The sequence below is a fragment of the Lentinula edodes genome (assembly GCF_021015755.1).
Source record: "Lentinula edodes strain Le(Bin) 0899 ss11 chromosome Unknown C8R40scaffold_2, whole genome shotgun sequence".
NCBI classification, from domain to species: domain Eukaryota; kingdom Fungi; phylum Basidiomycota; class Agaricomycetes; order Agaricales; family Omphalotaceae; genus Lentinula; species Lentinula edodes.
In genome coordinates this window covers 165,272-177,708 of record NW_025764308.1, presented here as the reverse complement: position 1 = coordinate 177,708, position 12,437 = coordinate 165,272, and the positions used below count along the sequence as shown (strand labels likewise).

General features: G+C 47.0%; 1 protein-coding gene across 1 annotated transcript; it reads right to left on the bottom strand.

Moving 5' to 3' along the window:
* Positions 1-7,460: 7,460 nt before the first annotated feature.
* On the bottom strand, positions 7,461-7,812 carry C8R40DRAFT_1011142 (uncharacterized protein; the record flags this gene model as incomplete). The annotated part of the gene is made up of 3 exons (XM_046222856.1): positions 7,461-7,550; positions 7,611-7,703; positions 7,759-7,812. Coding segments are annotated over 3 exons (237 nt in total), but the record flags the coding sequence as incomplete, so codon positions are not given.
* Between the last annotated feature and the right edge of the window lie 4,625 nt (positions 7,813-12,437).

Sequence of the window (12,437 nt, the reverse complement as noted above, 5' to 3'; positions counted from 1 at the left end):
ATCCAACTGAGTGTGAATGACTGCATGTCTCCCTGAGTGGAGTTGAGAACTCTATATCACAAACTCCTCCTGAGTCGCCTTTGGTGTTTAGCACCTCTGGGAGATGAGCACCCCCCATCAGAGAGACTGATGCCAGTGTCTGTTCCTGCGTAACCTACAATCGTAAATAGACAGTCATAAGAAGAGACAAAAACCACCTTTCTGTTTTCATCATAAGGCCCCTTCTTCAAACCTTTCTGGCATTCCTTCCTCCTTGAGTTCATGCATTTGTGTGAAACACCATATTTTACACAACGATAACAAGGGCATCTCTCATCACATTTCTTGTGGACCTTTTGGCAGCTGGTACATGTGATTTTGACCTGTACACATCTCAGAGGAGTGGTACGTTGGGAGTTCCTCCTAGAAGGGTACATGCAGGGTGTCAAGAGTATTGGTCCTTGGATGGGATTTTGGACACTACAGAAGTTTGGCGAAGTTTACGGGTGAAATGCTTGGACAATGTTTGAGTAGGGTGCTACATACTTCAGTAGGATGCAAAGTCTTGAAGTGACCAAGAGAATCTTAATGAGAAGAGAGTAGTTTGAGAGCATGCTGACAAGTTGAGTCAGGATAAGATGTGTTTAATTCCAGCTCGGATTCAGAAAATTAGTAGAATTATTATTACAAGGTTTGAGTCAATGGTTCAGCATGTTCATGCAATATCGTGTCAACTGAATTGAAGCCAGGACTCAGGGCGTAACAATAGAGAACAAGATGAGACTGTATGATTCCACTATAGCTTGCTAAAGCTCAAGCTGGCCAAACACTGATCAAAGCAGTGGATTCTGAGTGATAAGAAGTCCAAAAATTCTGCCTTGTAAATTACAGCTATTTATCTGCATTCATTTACCTACAAATTAGCATACAAAGAGCAGGCAAGATAATGGAAGTATGCATTCGCACCCTCTTGTCATAAAGTACGCAGCCCCTATCATTTTCCCTTTCTCACCGTCTCGACGCCTTTACTTGTACAATACATCATCCCATCGCTGTCAATCTCCATTGATTACTGATCTATCTATTACTGATCCACCTGACCCACCTTCTCTTTCTATCGGCTTCCGCCTCCTTCCTTGCCCCTGAACTGTACAGTATTACATCGTTGTTTCTCGCAGACTAGATTATGTATATATAGCCAACCCTCCACAGCCTGGTCCCTTATCTTGACCTCTCTGTCATTATCTGGGACCAGGTATGTGCTTACTTATTATTACCTATGACTACGATACTCAATATATCTCTGTCATTATCTGGGACCAGTTCGCCTCCACTCCGCTTAGTCGCTCCGCCTCACTCACCCGCTTAGTCGCTCCGCCTTACTGCCTGGCTTAGTCACCCCGCTTCCTGCTCCGCTAGTCACTCCGCCTCTGCCGCTTCGTGACATTAGGTCAAGATCCATTACTGCACTGACAGCCTACCGATAAGGTTGTCCTTGCAGGATCCGTAGACACCACGTCTTCCCCAGTCCCGCCCGATTCTGAAACACCTGCTGCCAGTATAGACTGCTCCACACTCCCGCACGCACTTGACCCCAGAGACCAAGCTCACGCCCACAACAACAACGATACTTGGCGTGATTGCCAGTCTCAACCTTGCCCCAACGCCCTTTCGAACTCGATCCGAGAGCCACTCACTGTGAGCAATATAACCTTCCTGCCAATTCCCCAACCCCGATTGCCTACTCCCATCATGTCGACTCCTGTTCCGCCTGCCCCAAATACCTCTGCTGAGGATCTCATGGCTCAGCTCATCAGACAAGTAGCCAGCCTTGCTACAGCCATGGAGGAACGCTCATCCTCCAAGTCAAGCATGAACAAACCCGAGGTCTTCAAGGGTAAAGATGGTGCTGAAGCTCGTCGCTTCATGGCTCAGTTCCAAAATTGGGCGTCAGAACAACCGGATCTCGCCAAGAGCCAAGTTAAACTTATCAAGTCCGCCCTGGGCTTCTTCACAGAAAGTGCTGGAGATTGGGCAACTCCCCATCTGTTACACTTCAGTGCAGAGAATCCCCCTTTCGGAGGGAACTGGGATACGTTCTTGAAGGAATTTAGCCAGCGGTTTGAACCAATGGACCCAGGTATGGAAGCCCGTAGCGAGATCAAGAACCTCAGACAAAGTAAAGGGCAGACAGTTGCAGAATTTGCCCAGAAGTTCAAGGATATCGGAGATCGGACTGAAATGTCTGATATTGATTTACGGGAACGCTTCTTCACCGCCTTACTTCCGGAGATCCGACAACACCTTATCATCGTAAACATCGCCCAAGGAATCGCTCCGACTTTGAAAGAGGCAATCAAACGAGCCATATCGGTGGATGTCTACCTGCATGATCCCACCATGACCGGCCGAAACACCGGACACGCTCCCGCACACACCGCTCACATTACCCCTGCCGACCCTCACGCCATGGACATTGATGCTACTCATACCAGCACTGGGAATAGCAGGGAGGCCTTCCTTGCCCGTATGCGCGGACGATGTTTTGGTTGTGGAGCTCAAGGCCATGTTAAGCAGAATTGCCCACACAAGGAGACTACCTGCCGATACTGTGGACGCCGGGGACACCTAGAATCCGTCTGTCAGGACAAGTTCATGGGACTTAGTCGCGACCGTGGCCGACGCCAACAGCCTCGCCGTCAGCAGATCTCAGCCACGGCGGCACCATTTACCTTATTCCCAAATGAATCAGTTCAGATTGCCGCCTCAATCCCAACACCTGTCGCTGGACCTGCTATACCGAGCCCCGCTAATCAGGACTTCTCCACCCAAATTGGACAAATAAGGGAATTGTTGGACCGTGCTAATGCCATGTCTCCTCCGTCCTCTGGTTTTCAGCAGGGTTTTTAAAGAGGGTACCCGCTCCGGCTGCACCGAGAGTACCCCATAATCAGTTTACTATGTCCGCTACCTCTTCATATGACTCGCTCCCATCATGTACAATATCATCTATTTGGGAATTAAATTCCAGCTCCCCACATTTCCGAATTCATGCGAAACTGAGAGGAAGGAACCATAGTATAACAACCGCAGCCATGGTAGACTGTGGAGCTACCGCCCTGTTTTTAAACCAAGACTTTGCCACCAGAAATCACGTAACCTGCGCACCCCTCCATAAACCAATCGATGTATTCAATATCGATGGTACACCTAACCGAGCCGGGCGAATCACCCACTTTGCACGCTTAGCACTCACAGTGGATAACCAGGAGCGATGGATGGATTTCCTGATCACAAACTTAGGAGGAGAGGATATTATTCTCGGACTCCCCTGGTTACGGAAGGTAAATCCAGAGATTGACTGGGAGAAGGGACGACTTTCAGTAAAGCCACCCCGGGTACATATAGAGGAAGTAGAAGATGAGCAGACTTCACACCCTCACCTAGTGGCGTCTACTACCGATAGTCCAATCCAGGAACTCCTGAACGAAGGATCCCAACGTGAACCCAATCACACTGAGGCAGACCTAGAGGAGAATGAAATCATAACAGCAACGGAGGAATCCCCAATACACCGAATACGAGCCAATCACAAAACGCGTCGGGCATGGGTGAAAGCGGGGATATTGGAAGAACAAACAGAGGAAGTATGGTGCTCAGCAGGGTTCACATATTCTCAACAACTAGCAGAGGAGGCTAACCGCGATAAACCCATTAAAACCTTTGAGGAGATGGTCCCTGAGCAGTACCGAGACTTCAAGAAGGTTTTCTCCGAATCTGCCTCTGAGCGATTACCTGCCCATCAGCCCTGGGATCACGCTATCGATCTTGTACCCGGAGCACCAGCAACCATGCGGACAAAGATCTACCCAATGTCCTTGAACGAGCAGGAGGAACTCGACCGCTTTCTAGAAGAAAACCTACGGAAAGGCTACATCGTTCCCTCGAAGTCACCCATCTCATCTCCAGTCTTCTTCGTGAAGAAGAAGGATGGGAAACTCCGTTTCGTACAGGACTACCGGAAACTGAATGAGTATACTGTGAAGAACCGATACCCTCTCCCATTAGTTGCTGATATCATTAGCCGGCTTCAGGGAGCGCGATATTTCACCAAGTTTGACGTTCGCTGGGGCTACAATAATGTGCGGATTAAGAAGGGGCATGAATGGAAAGGCGCATTTGCAACAACTCGGGGCTTGTTCGAGCCTAAGGTTATGTTCTTCGGTCTCACGAATTCCCCTGCCACATTCCAAGCACTTATGAATGCGATATTTGCTGATCTCATTGCAGCTGGCAAGGTGGCAGTCTACCTAGACGACATCCTCATATTCAGTAACGACCTCAAGGAACACCGACAAGTGGTACGGGAAGTATTAACGCGACTAGAAAAGCACGACCTCTATTTGCGCCCAGAGAAGTGTGAATTTGAACAGCAACAGATCAAATACCTGGGACTTATCATTTCAGAAGGGGAGGTGAGAATGGATCCGGTCAAAGTAGCGGCTGTTCGTGACTGGCCAGTCCCTACCAACCTCCGGGAACTGCGAGGATTTTTGGGGTTTGCAAACTTCTACCGGCGCTTTATCCGAAATTTTGCAAGAATAGCTCGACCTTTGAACGACCTAACCAAGAAGGATACCAGCTTTAACTGGACTGGTACACAACAGGAGGCATTTGACACCCTTCGAGAGGCCTTCATCTCCGCACCAATCCTTGCTCTATGGGCGCCAGATCGGCCCACTCAAATTGAGGTAGACGCATCAGGCTTTGCTACGGGAGGCGCCCTCATGCAGAAGCAAGACGATGGTCAGTGGCACCCGGTAGCCTTCAGATCGGCATCCATGCAGCCAGCAGAACGGAACTATGAAATATATGATCGGGAGATGCTTGCCATCATTGAAGCATTGAAGGACTGGAGGAATTTCCTGGAAGGACTTCCACAACCATTCGACATTATCACCGACCACTCCAACCTCGAATTCTGGCGCACAGCACAAGACCTTACCCGTCGACAAGCCCGATGGGCCCTCTATCTATCACGGTTTGATTTTCATATGATCCACCGTCCTGGCCGAGTAAACACCCAAGCTGATGCCCTTTCTCGTATGGCAGTACATCATGTATCAGATAGCGATGACAATCAGCAACAGACCGTCCTTAAACCTGGCCACTTCACCAAAATTGCCGCTTCAATCCTACGGAACCCCCTAGAGGATCGTATTCGGAAAGCCTCAGAACGGGAAGCACAAGTACTGGAAGGTCTGGAAACAGTCAAGAAGCACGGGTTACAACGCTTGGCCAATGGGATAGCTGAATGGGAGGAGGACAACGGGTTGGTCTATTACCGGGGCCGGGTATATGTACCAGCAGACAACAATCTACGCACCGAGGTACTCCGTCAATGCCATGATCATCCAACTGCTGGACATCCCGGATTACATGGGACACTTGACCTGGTCAGCACCCACTTCTGGTGGCCGACACTGCGTTCTTTTGTGGAGAAATACGTTGAGGGATGCGAGATTTGCGCCCGCAAGAAGATCCAACGGCACCCACGAGCTGTGACTCAACCACTGGATGTACCATCCGGCCTATGGGAAGAGGTAGGGGTCGACCTGATAACACAATTGCCTAACTCCCAGGGATACGACGCAGTCTTGGTCTGTACAGACCTGTATGGAAAACAAATCCATGCTATTCCTTGCACCAGCTCCATTACAGCCGAAGGTGTCGCCGATATCTATTACCGAGAAATCTTCCGTCTCCATGGTCTTCCCCTCCACTTCAAATCCGACCGCGGACCTCAGTTCGCAGCTAAACTCATGCGATCCCTCCTCGCTAGACTGGGAATTAAATCAGATCTAACCTCCGGATATCGTCCTCAGTCCAATGGCCAAACTGAACGCGCAAATCAGGAAGTGGAAAAATACATTCGCCTCTACGTGGGACGACGACAAGATGACTGGGTAGAACACCTCCCCATGGCGGAGTTTGTGATTAACTCGCGGACTCACTCGGCCCTAGGCATGTCCCCGTTCGAGTTAACCTACGGATACCTTCCCCTGTTCAATATCCCGGTTGGTCAACGCAGCGGCATTCCAGCAGTGGATGACCGCATACGGATTCTCCGAGAAGCGCGACAGGATGCTGGAGCTGCCTTACATCTAGGAAAGAAGCAACAAAAGGAGGGATACGAACGTGGGAAGCGAAAAGCGCATCAAATCAAAGTTGGGGACCTAGTTTGGCTAAGTGCGGAGGACATTAACCTGCAGCTATCCAGTGAAAAACTAGGAGACCGACAGCTAGGACCTTACCGTATTCTGGAGAAAGTCGGACCTCTGGATTACCGCCTTGACCTTCCCTTGTCATTAGACCGCCTTCATCCTGTCTTCCATGTCGACAAACTATATCCATGGAAAGGTAACCCCATCAATGGCGAAATACCAACACCACCAGAGCCGGTGTACTTAGAAGATGAAGATGAACCGGAATATGAGGTGGAGGAGATCTTGGACAGTCGGGTACGATGGAAGAAGTTGGAATATCTAGTAAAATGGAAAGGTTACGATGCAGGACACAACTCTTGGGAACCCGCACCCAACCTCAGCCGGGCACCAAAAATTGTTCGGGCCTTTCACAAAAAACATCCGACAGCGGCAAAACCTTGACCATCGGGGGCAATGGTCATAAGGAGGGGGGTAATGTCATAAAGTACGCAGCCCCTATCATTTTCCCTTTCTCACCGTCTCGACGCCTTTACTTGTACAATACATCATCCCATCGCTGTCAATCTCCATCGATTACTGATCTATCTATTACTGATCCACCTGACCCACCTTCTCTTTCTATTGGCTTCCGCCTCCTTCCTTGCCCCTGAACTGTACAGTATTACATCGTTGTTTCTCGCAGACTAGATTATGTATATATAGCCAACCCTCCACAGCCTGGTCCCTTATCTTGACCTCTCTGTCATTATCTGGGACCAGGTATGTGCTTACTTATTATTACCTATGACTACGATACTCAATATATCTCTGTCATTATCTGGGACCAGTTCGCCCCCGCTCCGCTTAGTCGCTCCGCCTCACTCACCTGCTTAGTCGTTCCGCCTCACTGCCTGGCTTAGTCACCCCGCTTCCTGCTCCGCTAGTCACTCCGCCTCTGCCGCTTCATGACAGTCTCAATTGTGCTTTCGCCAAAGGTGTTATTTCATCGTTGACTTTAGCTTGAAGAATGAAAGTCAGCCATGAACCATTGATCTGGAGAGATCCGAAACTCACAAGTATTACAGTCAACAGAGATGTCTCCATCTTCGGTTCTGTTGTCATCTGTACCACTAAATTTTGGAATATACAATTGACAACGCTGGAAAAATATTCAGGTTCTTATGGGGTTTATCAATAAACAAGACAAACTTTGGGTTGTTTATCTTTATCACCCTTAAGGAAGAGAGAATTGCAAGTCAGATCAAGTTCATGTTCCTCCAGGTTGACCAGATAATGCTCCTCGTCTAGATGCGCAGCCACTTGTTTGCAGTCTCTGAGCCCAGATGCTCCGATCACTTTCAGTCTCTTTTTTTTGTCTAGGGCATGAACAGCAATGTGTCATAATCAGTACAAGAAAGAGAGCACAATATATATGAGGAACAAATACTGCTTCACAGTCTTCTCATGACCAGACATATAGACAACATGCGTACACTGTGGCCCAATTCTCTTGACAACCTAGCAATACTCAAAATAAGACTAGGGGAAAGATTCGTTTCCAATAGCCACATACCCGAGCACCCAGATTCCTTGCAATATCAATATAAAGCAATAAGGTATCCTGTCCATTGCTCATCTACACATCCACAAACACTGTACAGCCTTCCACCACGGTCAATTTGGGAACGATTTTTGGATGAACTTGAGGCTGATAAGTGTTGCCAGAAGATGGATATGAGCTACTGAAGCTACAAAGATTTGCTCGGCAAGGGGGTGTTGGTAGTGGAGGCTGACCATCCAGCAGTGCACTCACTGATTAATTCAATGCAACTGAGTGCCTGGTCATGAAGTCATTCCCCATTGACTATGCGTATACTTTGGAAGAGGAAAATGTAGATGATGCGGGTTGGAGTTGAAAGAGTGGCCATTGAAACTCGCAGTCAATATTTTACTTGTGCTTGGTGCCAGCCAGCCAAGTCTAATTGTCAATACCAATTTGTTCTTTCCCTTTTCCGACGCACCATCCATACTCCACCATTCGGATTCAATCCTGGAACCTGGATCTCCATGGCTAAAGCCTATACTAGTATTCAGATGTGTTGGTTCCCAAGCGGGCAGAGGTTTAGAAAGAGCTGTCAATGCATGGTTGAGTCATCTTAGAACACTGGTATTGGAATTGATTAAATGGGGCACTGTAATAAAAAATTGGCATTCATGTTAGATATATCTATAATTTCAAAAACTTACTAACTGGGACATAAGAAAACATTGAATGAGACTTGGCAAATTTGGTGGGTGAAGAAGGCACAGAACCCGTTTTGGTACCTTTCGCCGGCAACTGGAAGATTGAACCTTTGGGTTAAGCTGTGGTGTTAGACACCAGGATTGCTGACTTTTTGCTTGACCGGGTCGAACATGCTGAACACAGGGCTTTTGAATTTGAGATGAGTGGGAGAGGCAAGACAACAGATAATGATCCTGAAGGCACCTTCGGGGCAGCCTCTCCGGATTTTGTTCCTCTCAGCATTTTCCTTTCCGGTAAGAAGTGGAACAAGTGTTTTTCATCAGCGGTAATGAGCTTGCCTCATTTTTGTGTGAAAGAGAAAGGAAGGAATCAAATGGGCACTCCAACCAACCAATCTAATACACAATATGTGAGTTCACTGCTATCAAATTTATTTAATAGCAAGGGGTAGCATTGTCAAAGGTTCCACAAAGCTTTGAGAGCTAAGTAAGAAGCTTCAATCAATCAATTTGAATTGTTCTAAGGATTCGGTATATTCCTTTGATTAAGGTAGATTCAGCACGATTTGTGCTTTGATTGTATTGATATGGGTATATCAAGAATTGGGGGTTTGAATCAAAGTAAATTAAAACCAATACACACAGACCCCTACAGAGGGCTAGAACTATGTGCTGGCACAACCACACAGCGTGATTTGCCCTCAAGACCAACAACTGATCCTAAGTTCGAAGAATACCCAACAACTGGATATACTTCTCACAGTCACAAGGAGCAGAACACGACATTCCTATACTCACAAGTGCCAGGCCCAAATGGCTGCTAGCAAAGAGGTTTCAGTCTGGCAGGAGTGTGTCTTTCCTTTTTATGGATTAGCACTGCAACGTTGTCCCAAAATCACTTGTATTCCAGATACATCAGATTGCTATTTATACATACAGGATATAGAGTTGCACAGTACAATTAATTTAATAAAATAGATGTTCGGAACCGCAAGGAAACTTCTACAATCGGTCAGATACCATTTAACTTGAATCTACATGTCCTTATTTGGTCCATAATGGTTCCAAGATTCTAGTATACCTCCAAACATAGGTAGGTACTTCAATATTCATTTAATTTTAATTGTTTTTGGAGAATGACTTGAATGGTGTTCAACACTTAGTTTGATCATTTGTCACCTCGTCCAGAGGCAAATCAGCTCTCCTCGATTCTAATCCTATCAATCTGATTCATCTGGATTAAACTAATTGCTTCTCTTGTTCAATAGACACCCATTGTGCCTATACTCTATCAAGGGAGTTACGCCTAGTATTCATTTAATTGCATTCTTCAACAGGACTTGGGACCTCCCCATGGCACATACACGGCACCCTATCCATTAGTAACTAGTCTCAATCACCTACCTTGCTTACCTTACATGTACCAGATCCCCAATGCTCCCTTTCTGACTTCTCTGTACCTATCTAAGCAGTCATGTAGTGTCTCAAATGTGAACTTGGTATATTTTGATTACACACCCTTTACCAAAGAATATGCTGCAGGCATTGATGGATTACTTTGTTCCCCCTGGAGAATGCAGCATTTGTTCTGAGCTAGCCATCAAAATCGCCCAGATGTTGAAGAGGTTCTTTGACATGCTCTCGGATCAACCAGATTTCTATGAAGCATATGAGTCATATATGGAATATGCTCACAAGATCTATTCCTTCTGGTTCTCCCACTTGGAAATGAATCTCTGCATCAACATCTTCCATCCCTCATTCTTCAACAGGATTTGGGCACACAACATGCACTGCAATAAAAGGTGGTCTGTAAACAATGCCAAATACAGTAATACTTTGTTCTCCTCCAGTGGTCAAGCTTCCAAGGGCAAGAAAGCTCAGAAGGGATCCTCCTCCTGCTCCTCAGCCACAGGAAAGCCGAACACAAATGTTTGCTACATCTGCAGGAGTGACCAACACCACTGGTCCAAACATGAGCATTCAGGCAATGAGTTTCTCACCAAATCTGTAAGACCTGGGTCAGAATGGGTCTTAGGGTAGGTTTTGGTATAAGTAGTTTATGTTGTAGCGTGCTAGGAGCAGGCTGGAGCTCAAAGGGAGCTACGGGAACTGCGACCAAGGACAGCAATGACCTAGTAGTGGCTGGGATAGGGAGGTGTGACCCTTGAAGGGGTTCCTATAAGGTCCAGGAAGGTCCATAAGGCATAGGTAGGGGAGGTAGAAGTACGGAACCAAGTAGTGTTGCGTAGTAGGAGTTGTACTCGCTAGAACGTCAACGTAAGATCAAATAGGTCATAGTGGAAGTGGGTATTGAGTGTGTAACGGAGAAGCAGTACGTAGTTCGACGTTACCTAGATCGAGGTCCCAGAGCTTGTGGAGCAATTGGGGAGGTTAGCTCACCAAGGCATTAGGCGTTGGGGAGCTTTAGTATTGTTCGAGGGAGCTCGGAGACTCACTTGGGTTGCTTAGACGTGAAGTAAAAGCATATATTGGACCGTATAGACGATCATAGAGGCAATAGACAAGAGTAGAGAGAAATTGAGATAGTGAAACAGAGAGTAAAGAAAAATCTGCATGGTTAGCAGGTACAAAGGGACAGGGACTGGACCTATGCAAAAGGGTGTGTGTTCAAAATATACCAAGCTGGGGATGTTTGTGTTACAAGGGTACTTATATAGGTACAGGAAGTGAACAAGAGAACATTAGGAGCCTTGTCTGTCAGACAGGGAGGCGTGTTGATGGAGGTCTTGGGCATGTTGATGGAATTATCAGGCGTGTTGAGGGAGGTTCCGCCGAGTTGTGAAGGTTGTGATAGGGGGAGGTGATGGTTCCATGAAAAGATGGTCCCGAGGCTAAGGGGTGGGGACTTGTGTGATCTATGGTCATGGAGCTGGTATTAGGCTGGCCTGGTTGTGGTCAAGGCATGACAGGCCAGTACCGCAGTTAGATATGGAATCAGCTTCAAACACAGGGTGAGCATGTTAAGATCATGTACACCATGTAACTGTGCCAAAGCCACAAGGTGTCTAAGTGCGGAAGACGAGTGGGACAGTAGTGAAGTTATTAACAACACCGCCGTTACGCCGCTAGTCCCTGGAGATCAAGAGTAGAGAAGAAGGTAACTAGGAGCAGCCAGAAGAAGGTAACTAGGAGTAGCCAGGTTGTAGGTGGCAGTAACGCCGACAACAAGGAGCAAACCAAAGAATGTATAAGTCCTGAGGTCAGAGCAGAGAGGACTCAAGGGAGAATCCTTAAGACTTCAGAGAGAAAATGAGTGACAGTCTAAGTCGATAATCAAACTGAGGAACTACAGTATAGTACAGGAGTATTTATACCTACTATTTGGTGTATCGGGGCAGAGCACCAGACTAGCTACTAGGGGCTATACATATAGTGCCTGCAAGATAGAGGAAACGACAATAAGGAGAGACTAGGATGAACTCACTTCTACAACAATATTTCTCAGCCGTGTGGGATTAAGTCAGGAAGTGTTCCCCAGGCTTGATTCCAACTCAGGAGAATGAACTACCTTCCTAGAGCCAGCAGATCAACTTCTAGACCAATTGATGCAGTATACGACCTGTATCAGTGTGGTGAGCTCCTGCCTACAACAATATTTCTCAGCCACGTGAGATTAAATCAGGAGAAGTTCCCTAGGCTTGATTCCAACTCAGAAGGATGAACTACCTTCCTCGAGCCAGCAGATCAACTTCTAGACCAATCGATGCAGTATACGACCAGTATCAGTGTGGTGCGCTCCTTATCAGTGTGGTGAGCTCACTCCTACAACAATATTTCTCAGCCATGTGAGATTAAATCAGGAGAAGTTCCCTAGGCTTGATTCCAACTCAGAACGGTGAACTACCTTCCTAGAACCAGCAGATCAACTTCTAGACCAATCCATGCAGTATACGACCTGTATCAGTGTGGTGAGCTCACTCCTACAACAATATTTCTCAGCCATGTGGGATTGAATCAGACAACGTTCCCTAGGCTTGATTCCAA